This window comes from Dendrobates tinctorius, unplaced genomic scaffold (genome assembly GCF_039654945.1).
Source record: "Dendrobates tinctorius isolate UK_male_01 unplaced genomic scaffold, ASM3965494v1 ptg000011l, whole genome shotgun sequence".
Classification (NCBI taxonomy): domain Eukaryota; kingdom Metazoa; phylum Chordata; class Amphibia; order Anura; family Dendrobatidae; genus Dendrobates; species Dendrobates tinctorius.
This window is the reverse complement of record NW_027361679.1, coordinates 130,266,016-130,279,698: the sequence shown is the minus strand read 5'-3', so window position 1 is coordinate 130,279,698 and position 13,683 is coordinate 130,266,016. Positions and strand designations below refer to the sequence as shown.

At 41.9% G+C, this 13,683-nt stretch overlaps 1 protein-coding gene across 1 annotated transcript in view; it reads right to left on the bottom strand.

The window, feature by feature from the left end:
• The window catches only part of CACNA1S (calcium voltage-gated channel subunit alpha1 S), a 387,018-nt gene that overhangs the window by 222,343 nt on the left and 150,992 nt on the right, over window positions 1-13,683 (bottom strand). Inside the window, exons 14-16 of the mRNA XM_073547926.1 lie at window positions 10,506-10,626; window positions 7,594-7,708; window positions 4,966-5,059 (exon numbers count right to left, since the gene is read on the bottom strand). Coding sequence (XP_073404027.1) covers window positions 4,966-5,059; window positions 7,594-7,708; window positions 10,506-10,626 — 330 coding nt within the window. The remainder of the gene's footprint in view (window positions 1-4,965; window positions 5,060-7,593; window positions 7,709-10,505; window positions 10,627-13,683) is intronic.

Here is a 13,683-nt window from a genome sequence, read left to right as displayed (position 1 = left end):
TTCACACAAAACTCCAAAAATGGGCCAGACAAAAGTATTGGCACCCTCAGCCTAATACTTGGTTGCACAACCTTTAGCCAAAATAACTGCGACCAACCGCTTCCGGTAACCATCAATGAGTTTCTTACAATGCTCTTCTGGAATTTTAGACCATTCTTCTTTGGCAAACTGATCCAGGTCACTGATATTTGAAGGGTGCCTTCTCCAAACTGCCATTTTTAGATCTCTCCACAGGTGTTCTATGGGATTCAGGTCTGGACTCATTGCTGGCCACCTTAGAAGTCTCCAGTGCTTTCTCTCAAACCATTTTCTAGTGCTTTTTGAAGTGTGTTTTGGGTCATTGTCCTGCTGGAAGACCCATGACCTCTGAGGGAGACCCAGCTTTCTCACACTGGGCCCTACATTATGCTGCAAAATTTGTTGGTAGTCTTCAGACTTCATAATGCCATGCACACGGTCAAGCAGTCCAGTGCCAGAGGCAGCAAAGCAACCCCAAAACATCAGGGAACCTCTGCCATGTTTGACTGTAGGGACCGTGTTCTTTTCTTTGAATGCCTCTTTTTTCTCCTGTAAACTCTATGCTGATGCCTTTGCCCAAAAAGCTCTACTTTTGTCTCATCTGACCAGAGAACATTCTTCCAAAACCTTTTAGGCTTTTTCAGGTAAGTTTTGGCAAACTCCACCCTGCCTTTTTTATGTCTCGGGGTAAGAAGTGGGGTCTTCCTGGGTCTCCTACCATATAGTCCCTTTTCATTCAGACACCGACGAATAGTACGGGTTGACACTGTTGTACCCTCGGACAGCAGGGCAGCTTGAACTTGTTTGGATGTTAGTCGAGGTTTTTATCCAACATCCGCACAATCTTGCGTTGAAATCTCTTGTCAATTTTTCTTTTCCGTCCACATCTAGGGAGGTTAGCCACAGTGCCATCGGCTTTAAACTTCTTGATGACACTGCGCACGGTAGACACAGGAGCATTCAGGTCTTTGGAGATGGACTTGTAGACTTGAGATTGCTCATGCTTCCTCACAATTTGGTTTCTCAAGTCCTCAGACAGTTCTTTAGTCTTCTTTCTTTTCTCCATGCTCAATGTGGTACACACAAGGACACAGGACAGAGGTTGAGTCAACTTTAATCCATGTCAACTGGCTGCAAGTGTGATTTAGTTATTGCCAACACCTGTTAGGTGCCACAGGTAAGTTACAGGTGCTGTTAATTACACAAATTAGAGAAGCATCACATGATTTTTCGAACAGTGCCAATACTTTTGTCCACCCTCTTTTTTATGTTTGGTGTGGAATTATATTCAGTTTGGCTTTAGGACAATTATTTTTGTGTTTTTTCATTTAAGACAAATTAAATGAAGATAATGATACCAAAGAATTTGTGTTTGCAATCATTTTCAGGAAGAAACTGAGTATTATCTGACAGAATTGCAGGGGTGTCAATACTTTTGGCCACAACTGTACACAACCTCTAGTGGTGAGAACAAGAGGTACAATGATGAATTGCCAAATTTGAGAAGATTAAAAATAATCTTTATTAATATGGTATAATTAAAATAAAATACAAATACAATCATTTAGTCTGGATATTTAAAGCACTCCCTTGGCCATGTTATTCATGCCCCCATAGAAGAAGCATTTGTTGCGAAACGGCGCTGTAAAAAGGGGTGGGAGCACGCACAGCTGGAGCCTCTCCCCTGAAGCACTTTTATAATTAACTCTCCATTGTTATCTCTCTTTCTACATTATGGCCTATAATATACAGTGCCATGCAAAAGTATTCGGCCCCCTGGAACTTTTCAACCATTTCCCACATATCATGCTTCAAACATAAAGATACCAAATGTAAATTTTTGATGAAGAATCAACAACAAGTGGGACACAATTGTGAAGTTGAACAAAATTTATTGGTTATTTAAAATTTTTGTGGAAATTCAAAAAAACTGAAAAGTGGGGCGTGCAATATTATTCGGCCCCTTTAACTTAATACTTTGTTGTGCCACTTTTTGCTGCGATTACAGCTGAAAGTCACTTGGGGTATGTCTCTATCAGTTTTGTACATAGAGAGACTGAAATTCTTGCCCATTCTTCCTTGGCAAACAGCTCGACCTCAGTGAGGTTTGATGGAGATCGTTTGTAAAAAAGCAGTTTTTTGAAAAGTTCCAGGGGGCGAATACTTTCGCAAGGCACTGTATCTTTTTGCACTAAACTCTTTATGGCTATACTATCATATTGTGTGTTCTTTAACTTTTTCATGACCCATGGCAAATATGTATTGATCATAATATTTGAATTTAAACGATATGATTTCGCACTGAAGCACTTTGTAGTCATATCTTTACACTGTGGTCTTTTCCACTTTTTCTAATGGCTCTTGGCAATATGTATTCACTGTATTGATTTACATGAGCCCTTTTCTCTGATCAGGGTTTATCCATGTTATCTCATATAAATACCTCTGTTATTAAGGATCTATTCATGATTTGGGAATGCTGCTTGTTTCATAAGGTATACGTATCCATTGCACTATGCACTTTATGTTTCTATATGTGAATAAGCAGCATTTTGCCCTCATTGTCATTTTTTTAAGATTCTTGCTTTTCCTGAAGTTTTTTGCTTTTTGAATATCATTTGGTGCTTTGATTGCTGGTACTTACCTTTTAGTTCCCGCTGTTGTGCTCCTTCTTGTTCCGTTAGCTTGATTTATATAATATTTTATTACTTGTTTGTATTTTATTTTAATTATCCCATATTAATAAAGATTATTTTTAATCTTCTCTAGTGATGAGCGAGTATACTCGTTGCTTGGGTTTTCCCGAGGATGCTCGGGTGATCTCCGAGTATTTTGGCGTGCTCAGAGATTTAGATTTCATCGTCTCAGCTGCATGATTTGTAGATGGGCTGAATACATGTGGGAATTCCCTAACAAACAGGCATTCCACACATGTATTCAGGCTGTCTACAAGTCGCAAATTATGCAGCTGAGACGACGAAATCTAAATCTCCGAGCACACCAAAATACTCGGAGACCACCCGAGTAACGAGTATACTCGCTCATCACTAATCTTCTCAAATTTGGCAATTCATCGTTGTACCTCTAGTTCTCACCACTAGAGGTTGTGTATCTAGACTTTATGAATGGACGTTTTCTGCCCTATCAATTGCTAATTTAAGACTGTGTTGAATTAATATACCATACCTGTCCGTCGTTCTGTCCCAAGCGTAATCCATATCTGGGGGGGATATACATTTTTCAACCTGGACAGTGCTAAGATGGATCATCACGGATGAAAAACACTGGTGAATGAGGAGATGCTGCCAGCGCAGTCTCAGTGACTAGCGGTGACGTCACTGAGTCTGCGCCCCCTCACAGCCTGAACTGTGATGACCTCTGTACTGTGGGAAAATGCAAGTGAAGAGGGCATTGCAGTTCATGCCAGCATCAGTGTATTCTCAGCTGATCACCGTAAGAATTTCTCACGGTGATCTGCTATGAAGACACTGAGCTTGAACTGCTGTGACCTCATCACTGGCATTCTCTCACGGTCCAGAGGTCACAGCAGTTCAGCCTGGCTGCGAGAACAGTTCCAGTGACATCACCACTAGTCACTGAAGCTGTTCTTCAGGGAGTCTGAATTGCTGTCATGTGGTTCAAAAGAGGAGCAGAATGTCACTTATTACCGGAGAACCTAGGAATTGAGAGTGAACGATCCGTCCTGGTGGAGAAAGAAGCACATTTTTCTGGTAAGATATATTCCAGGTTCTTATTTTCAGGTGTGCTATTGTACTATGAAAAAAATATAAAAGGACAGATTTCAGTGAGTCTGTTTTGAAACACACTCCTTAGTGTGCTTGTTTGTAGTTAGGGAATATAACACAATTATATTGCTGAAATGCTCTCTAGCAGCTAAAGTACGGTAATTCCATAATAGAGTACAGCAGTTATAGGAATAACAATACAACATGATGTCGTTGACATCCCAACAACATAGGGCATCAAACGGCAACCAAAATGGTTGCTAGTGCGCACTAGAATTTGTAAATGGCAACATGAATTATCGGTCATGTCGATGTTTGCAACTAGCAAATTAGTACATTCACAGCTTTTCCAGTAGTGAAACTGCAAAAAAAGCAAAACAAACAAAGCACCTTTTTCCCCAGAGAGTACTAGATGCACCAAGCGCCACACACATGTCCTACAGAAGCTACGGATGCACAGAACCATGGACCTGAGCTGTGGAGCTCATACTCACTTGTGAGAGACTCGCACGATTCTTGTACGAGTCTCTCGCATGAAAACCTGGCACTTCCGCCAGCACTCGGACCAGAGCGTGCGGCTACATGTATTTCTATGCAGCTGAACTCTCCGGTCCGAGTGCCGGCGGCAGTGCCGGGTTTTCATGTGAGAGACTCGTACGAGAATCGCGCGAGTCTCTCACAAGTGAGTATGAGCCCGTATAGAAAGTGTGGCGTGGGACAAGAGGAAAGAATTACAGGCAGGGTACAATAGTCAATTGGTTAAGCACGCTCAAATTAACATCAAAGGCTTAATTGCCAACTGTTAGATTGAATGGAAGAATAGAATTATGGAAGCACTTTTTATCTTGTCTAAGTTAATGATCATAATGACCAAACTCAGAAGGACCCCGTTATAAGCCATTGAGGTCCTTTTAGCACCTTTGGTGACTACTAGAAGATAGAATTGGCACTTTGCCATGGAGTTTGGGTTAATAAATAGTAGTGTGAACACAGCTATAGACATATAGTCAGAGTGCTAAATGCCCAAGGCATATTGCAGCCAACACCAGAAAAGTGGAGACTGCTGCCTGAGGAAAGATACTCAAGTCTCATATTAGATATTGTCCTGCATATTACATGTACAGTAAGTGTAAGTTCATGGAACTTCTGATCTTTTTTTTTTAAATCTGGAGATACTGTACACTTGATAACATTTTCTTACCTTAGCTGTGGTTGGTATTCCTTCCAGTTTGGCTTTTTGTTCTAATTTCTTTGCTAATAACAACTTTTCTTCTTCTGACTTATCTGGTTGTGTTCTGTAAAGAACTACAGCTGATTAATGTCACCAAGAAATTGTAGATAAAATGGCATAAAAATGTGCATAAAATTCAACATAAAAAAAGAGAGTGCTGTAGCATACGGTAGATAAGTAGCAACAGCTGTTGGGCTTCTTCATTATCACCTTTTCCTTCAGCATTTTAATTGAAAGGCTTCTTTAAAAAACTAAAAAAAAAACATCATGCATTTTGAACAGTTTTGCAATGTTTTTCCGTGGTTTTGGTGTTTTTTTTTATGTAATGTTTTAGAAAGGTTATCCACTATTTAGACAACTCCTTGTTATTTGCAATAGTGCCCAATATAAACTAAAGGCATATACTTGCCTTTAGTCCAGGTGACATTCCAGTGATGTCCGGACTGTCTCTTGGCGCTCGCCAGACACTCCTATGTCATGTAAGCGCTGCAACCTATCAAGTAAACGGACAACGTTTTCAAACGAAACGTGTGTTGAGAAAGGCCCCATCCCAGAGGGTGAAGACAGCTTTGCGATTCATTTTGCTTGTGTCTTTCACGGTAGCACACTACATATACTGTACATACATTAGTTGTTTGCTGGCTTACACTATTGCGCACTTTTGGTCATGATTTATATGTGTTTATTCTACTATTACGTATGGACCATTTGTTCTTATTTTTTTACACCTTAATAATGGTTTCATTCTAAAGCACTTGCTGATTATAATAAGATATTATATATACTCTATCATTTATATTAATATGAACTTCTGCACATACATAACACATTCTATACATTTTTTATTCCACCATTGTACAGTATATTGCATATTTGTTCCCAATTATTCACCTTAATAATGGTCTCACATTATTTATTTTTCAAATTAGTCCTTGTATCTTTATAAATCTTAGGCTGGTTTCACACTAGCGTTTTTTAGCGCTGCGCTTTGTGCGTGTCCATGCGCATGCGTCCTGCTCCCCTATCTTTAACACGGGGGCGCATGGTCTAGCGTATGCACGCGTTCGTATGAGTTTTCGTGTGCATGCGTTTTTTTGTAGTGTGCGCCTAGGCACGCCGAACGCAACCTGTTACATTTTTGGTCCGTCCGACCTGTCTCAAAAAAATGCATGCGCACGCTTGCGCACGGAAAGCGCAAAAAAAATCACATTACAGTTTATGTCTGCTTTTTTATGCTTCAAATAAAGATTGAGTGCATTTTTAAACAAACCTGGGTTTGATACTTTCTGAATGTCGTTCTTTTGGAAAAGGTATTTATTTTCCAAGGACAATGGCAAACAATGCACACTTTACAATCTATTACAATATCGTTCGGGGCACATTGTTAAGGGTGGGCTACCTGTGCAATCTATTGGATCATCAAGTGGAGAACCAATCAAAACAATCAAGTGATAGATTGTGATTACTTGATCACAATCTACCACTTTATTTTCTAGAGGAAGGTTAATGGCATGAGTTGGCTTTTCTGGGTTAGGAATAAGTCGCAACACTATTTCTCCATGCTTTTCCATACATAAGAGTGCTCTTGTATTTGTATGCCAAAAGCAGCAGTGGAACAATCAGAGGGAAAGTATAATAGAAACCCGTCACCACTTCTGTATTTATCACCCACTCCTGGTTTTGGCTTACAACTAAAAACAAAGTCACCAAATTCTCCAATGTGTGCACGTGGCTTTAGTGTCGCTACCAGAATCCCAGATATAGGTCATTGGAATTGTAACATGCTGGAGGTTCTCTCCCCCCTATATGATCAGTCAGGGTTATAAGGAGGCTCCCATACACATTAGACTGTCAGCCGATATTGGTGTAGTCTAATGTGTATGGAGCCTCGTCGCATCTTGCGGGCACCATTTGCATACATGGGTAAGATGTCCTGTTTCATTATATTCATCATGTCTCAACTGACTGACTAACGGGGGTCAGCTGTTTACCCCATAGCTGTGGTGATCTGGGTTGGGTTTTTGATCAGCATTAAATGGTGGTATGCTTTGACCATATATGTATTACTGAACTGGCCGATCTGGGAAGTAATTTTTATTTATGAGAGACTTTTTCTTCCCATTACCCTGCCCTCTTCTCTCTCTTATGAATTTTTGGGACATTTAGCAATATTGTAGACATCATTGCCTTCAGCATCTAACCCTTTGTGTGCCTGCATTGTTGCACCATGGTGTCATTATTATCCACTGGTCTTTTATTACCTATTTTCTATTACATGTGTGATGTACTATTATCGTATATTGTTAGTATCTTCTTGAATAAAAATTTGTGATATTTTTGCATTAAGAAGGTGCTTTTCATTTTTTGTCCACTGAGTTTTTCTCACACATGTGTATCATTCATTTGAGGGATATAAGCTCCTATCTCTTCTTTTATGTCTTATAATGTGTATGGAGGCCTTACCACCGATGGTTTTAAACTAACTGGCTTGTAGGATTGAGTATAGTTAGCTAATAGGTAACGCAGACTCTCAAAAAAAATCTTAAAAAGTAAAAAATAGTGGGAAAGTAACAAAAAGCTTGTATATGAATAACTTACCTTGCCATTTTTTTTCTTTTCCGTTCCTCTGCCTTGGCCTTCTGTGCTGATGTAAGGTTTTCCGCCTCAGCGAGGTTATCAACAGCAATAGCAAGGAAAACATTTAATAAAATATCTGTATTATGTCAAAGAAGTATTGCATAGATAAAAAAAATTGTAAAAACAAAATTTGTCATTTACATCCAGCAAAGAACTTCATGATAATACAGTACTGATAATAATCGTACTGTAGCCTGAATTAAAAATAAATCAGAATTGAACATCTGGTTGCTACAATTTCTCAGAGAGGATTTAGGCCACATTCACATGACGAGTATTTGGTCAGTATTTTCCAGTATTTTCATTTCATTTTTTTATTGCTTTCTATATCAATTTTTGGGAGGCAGAATAAACAAAAACCATTTCAGAATTTTTTTTTTAAATGCTGTTCCGTGTAGGGTAAAATTGATAAAGCAGCTTTAGGCTTTGATTCAGTAAGATTACAGCGATATCCAATATAATATATATATATATATATATATATATATATATATATATCCAATATATATCCAATACATCCAGCAATACCCAATATATATCTTTTTTATGTTTTCCCTTCGTGTCACCTTGATCTTTGTCTCCAGGCTTCTTTTCCAAGGGGGGGTACATACTTCTGTTGTTCTTGCTGGTTGTATATCCAAGCATTTCCATGATTGTGGAGGCAGTAGCATAGATCAGTTCATTAGTTTGAGTTGTTGTGGTGATAGGTATTGATGCAAGTGCTCTATTGGCATCTTGTAGCATACTGTCTGGTGGTGGTTCTTTGCTGGGCCTTGGCAGTCAATCTCTGGTATTGGTGGTATATAGTTTATCTAAGATGCTTTCTAATTGCAGGATTGGATCAGGAGTTTCAGGGTGGTTGCACGTGTTGTTCTTCCAGGTCTTCATGTGGGGTGGATCTGCAGTGCAGTTGATCCATCTCAAGTTGCAATAATAGCTTTCTCTTTATGATATTGAAACGTTGGGTGACTAGTTGTTTCTCAGTCAGTAGACATGCAGGTCTTGTATCCATCCAGAGTTTACTCATACGCTTCATATATCCTCTGGTCTGCTGATATAGTAGTATTTCAACAGATCCAGATTCTCTTGCCTTGTCCATGTATGGTTTGTTCCAGTAGCCCATTTATCAACAGATTGTCCTGGTTCCTCAACATCTGACACGGACTTTGTTAGTCTGGGCAACGTCCGAGCCAGCATGACTCTCTTTGTTCGTGCCATTATTATTATTATCATTTTGTGATTTTTAACCTGTCAGTGCTGCAGACACAAGTTAGTTAGACCATGCAATGCGCATGATCTACTGTAACTAACTAGCTAGTGCCTGGTGACAACATCGGGTCACCATGGCAATGAACGGGTCCCCACAATGACGTTGCAGGGGCTTCGATCCAAGGGCAGAGAGATTTTCTTCCATTTGCCTGCTCGCTAAGTGTAGTGATTGCAGTGATTGCAGCATTTAGGGGGATAAAATGCCGTGAGTGGTGCCAGCACTGCTCCTGGAACTGAGAGCTAGGTGTCAGCTGTCAGAATCGACTGACACCCTGCTGTGATCGAACGCGCACAGCCCCTGTGCATTGGCAATCGTCATGACGTATCCATACGTCCAAAGTCGGTAAGTACCAGAGGACCTGGACTTATGGATGCGCCCAAGGTCATGAAAGGGTTAAAAACCGTCGATATGCCTGTAATCCAAAACTCTTCCTCCACTGAATGTAGGTAACAACAGTTTTACTAGAGAAAAGAAAATATGTAGCACTGAAAAAGACCATTCTTTGATGGTGCAGCATAGGTATACAAGTACTGCAATAGCAATCTTAATAGCCTAAATGCCTGCTCTAAAATAAGCTCTCTCTCCTATAACATTTGTCCCTGAACTGTTTCCTAAGGACAGTGCGCCAACCTCCGCATCACCGGGTCTTGTATAAAACCAAGTGATGCGATACGGCCGGCCAAACAGAGTGATGGCAGTATCCAACATGGCTACTGCATTACAGTGTATGGCGGGCAATCTCTTCATGTATATTGGCTCTCTAACAGTCGCAAAACATGTAGGGCGGGGACTTGAGCATGGCACTCGAGCACCCACGATACTCAATCGAGAAACGAGCGCACCCGAGTACCCCATGCTCAATCGAGTATCGAGCAATGGCGAGAACACTCGCTCATCAATAGCAAAAAAAATTAATGTCCATATGAACAGGATCGGACTGGCCATCTGGCAATTCTGGCAAATGCCAGAAGGGCCTGTCTGGTTGTGGGCTGCCTTGTCTGCTATGTTGTTAACTGAATCGGTGTTCTCAAGACACCTATACTGTTAAGAGTGGTGACAGAGCACAAAGTCTGTCATTTATTCCAGCAGGCCACGGGTATCATTAGAAATATTGGTCTTGGGTAATATTAGTAATATATCCCGTCTGGTGCTCAGGGACGGGGACACCTGTGGGATTTCAAATGCCAGGACTGAATTTCAGTCCCAGTCCGTATCTGCATATGAATATAGTAGAGTGACAATAACTGTCAACTCCCTCAGCTTGCCCGAAGAGCAGCTGAAATTGGAAGAATAAAGTATTTGAATTCATGGAAATAAAATGCACTTGCACAAAATCCAGAGTACACCCCTGCCTGTATCATCACACAGAAATGTACATAAGTGCACAACAGGAGCTTGAAGAATAAAGTTGGTAAGAAATCAAAAGTACGGTACATTGATATGGAGAATTTAAAGATCAGGTGGGAGGCATAACAGTTGCATTTTAAACATTTCAAAAGCAGAATTATACATACAGTATATGCTGCTAAACAATAAATAACAAAAATTAATACCTGGCTTCACATGCAATACCAAAACATACTTTGGCTTTTTAAAAGGATACAATTTCCACAAACAAATAAGATGATAAAGTAAATGCAGACAAACATTCCTGGGAAAGATGGGCCACCATATGCCATAATTCCATTATACATGACAGAATTCCAGTCCTCTCCGGTTAAAATCTGTAACAGCCAAAATAACCAGGAGAATTACATTTATTGTACCTTCCAATAAAAAGAACTGCAAATAGGATCCTTTAGACATGCATAATGAAAAATGTGTTTTTGAAAAGTACAATGATCTTAGAAATCTTTTTCTCATACATCTTATTAACATATTTTAGTCTATTAAAAGTTCTAATTATTTTATTATCTTGTAGTAAGTACTTTGTTGTACAAATAGAAAACAGAATGCTCCTTTGTGAAACCACTGGAATATGGGAATATGTATTGATATTAGAAAAAGGTCTATAGAGTTTGGTATTAACTTAAAAAATGATAATAGCCTCTACATGTATGAGCCATTAATTAATTAAATAACTAACTCATAGATAGACCTTGTAAGGTGACTACAGGACACATAGTTGATGGGAGGTATGCATCACTGAGGTGGTTGTCATCTGTGATGTAAACCTGGAGTAATGCTTTAGTGTACATGGTACTAAGAGGCTTGTTTTTTGTGTATTTGAGTCAGGTTTACGGGCAGCCTGAGAAATGCGTGGGTCTAGCTGCCCACTTACCTCACCTGTTGCTGTGGTTCACATGTCTTAATGGAGACTGTTTGACACATGGTTTGGGTGTAGAGGTAAGAAGACCTCCTGTGTGATGTCTCCAGACTGAGGCAGTATGCTGGATGCTATCCAGCCTTTGTCCTGGACTGTCTCTAAAATGACTTTGTGGGAACTGTTTGCTTTGTTTTGCTTGCACTGAAAGGACATTTATTTCCTTTGCTTTTGTCAAGGTTTCTGAAGCACAATAAAGCAGTCTGGTCATTTAAATGGAAACGGTATCTGTGTTACCTCACTACCCACCCAAGTGAGTAGCATTCCCACAATTAGTGTTAGTAGTGTGGGCAGCTTTCCCAGGGAACACGCGTGACTGCTACAGAATTACTGCATGTCTTGGGTGAAGTCGGCTATAAGCTAGGGAGCAACATCACACAGCATGGAGGAACTGATTAAACACCTTCTGCTGCAGCAGCAGCAACAACAACACCGGGCACAAGACAAATAAGCTGTTTATGCAACAGCTCCAGCACCAGCAGTACCAGTAACAGATTCAGCAACAGCAATAGCAGCACTAACAGCAGCAGCAGATTGACATATTCACCATATTCATGGCCCTGCAGCTCCAACTCCATTGTCAGCTGATGATTTCTGAATCCGGAAGGCAGTGAAGAGAGCCTTGCAGAAAATGACCCGGAGTGACGATGTAGAGGCTTCTCCTAAGAGAAGTGGGTGGAAGCTTAAAGATTGTAGGTCCTGTCCCACCTGCCAGCTAACCGCCCCTATCTCGCACTTTCAAAGTCCCCTCGTACCATTACCTATCTACACTATTGTAGACATCAGTATACTATCCCCAGACGGACGGCCTTGTGGAAAGATTAAATAAAATATTGAAGAGTATGGTTAAGGAGGTCATAGAAAAGGATGGTTGAGACTGGGACTGTCTCCTACCGCATCTCTTGATTTTTTATCCGGGAGGTCCCACAAGCCTCTACTGGATTCTCTCCATTTGAACTTCTGTATGTCCAACATCCACGGGGTCTCGTCGATATAGCAAAATATACCTGGGAAGCCGAGGTCACACCCCACCGCAGCGTCATCGAGTACATCACCCAGATGCAGGAGAGGATTGCGAAGTTAGAGGACTTCTACTCCAGGCACAAGAGGCTCAAGCTATTGTCTGCAACCAGTCAGGGTAAGGCAGTTCAGCCCCAGTGACCAAGTCCTCATACTTATTCCCACAGTGGAGTAAGGTCTTGGCCAATTGGCAAGGTCCCTATAAGGTGGTCGAGAAGCTTGGTGAAATAAACTGCAAGATTCATCCACCAGGAAGACGAAAACTGTACCAAGCGTACCACATCAATCTAAGGCCGGGATCACACATACGAGTGTCACGGTCCCCGCTGGCACGCTCCTGTTCCCCGGCGCGTCCCCGCTCCTGACATCCGGGGTTCCCGGCGTATAGGTCCTGCGCGCATGTGCACTAGCATCTCCTCCGGCGCACGGACTCCTGGGAGCTGTGACCCGGGGACCCCGCCCCTAACATGGCAGCACCCACCGGGTATTTCTGCGCAGGCCAGGTAAGACACCTGATTTTCACACTCGGTGGCACTGGCGTCCTTTGCTAGCGCTCGTCCTGTCCTCAGGCCCCAATGCTTCTACCTTGTGGTCTCTGTCTGAGCTAGTACTGTTTAACTCTTGTGTCCCTGTCCTTCCTGCCTTGCTCTGTGTCCCTGCCATTTCCCCTGCATCTCACCCTCTTGTCCTGTCTCCTCCGGCTGTCAGTCAGGTGACTCCTGCTGTCCCATGTCTGCGTTGGCACCTGTCCTGCCATCCTGAGTCTTTTGTGTCCTCTGTATTAGTATTACCTTCTGCCTCTCTCTTGCAGCCTCCAGCCTCTGCCAGTTCCATGTGCTCCCGGTCCCGTTTGCCTCCCTTGCTCCACAGTCCCTGAAGTTGTCTGTTCTTTAGCGGCACGGATTCCTCTCCACTGTCTCTCCAGTGCTTAGCCCTAAGTCGCCCCTTTGGCTCCAGCCGTTGCAGTTCCATCTCCCTTGGGCCTGCCTCTAACTCTTCCTGTATACAGGGTGGTTCCACCTGGTCCGCTCGCCCTCGGGGGCTCTGGATCCGTGACCCAGAGGGTCCACTTCCAGGTTCCCCTTAGCATCCTACACTGTAACAGCGAGAAACACGGTCGAGTCTCACATGTCAATACCCGGCACTGCTGCCGGCACTCAGCTCCGCTCCTGAGTGCTGGCGGCAGTGCCGGGTATTAACATGCAAGACTCGGCCATGTTTCTTGCATGTGTGATCCCGGCCTAATTGTCAAGGGTGCGTCAGGGGTGACTGACAGTCATCCTGGATCTGCCTGCAGAAGGTCATTACGATTAGCTCAAACACCTTCTTGATTTTTGTATCTAAGCTGTGGAGTGATATCCCTCTCCCTTTTGGACCCAACAGTTACCTCCACCTTCTGCTGTTAATTAGACACCTTGCTGAAGGTATAAATTCATTC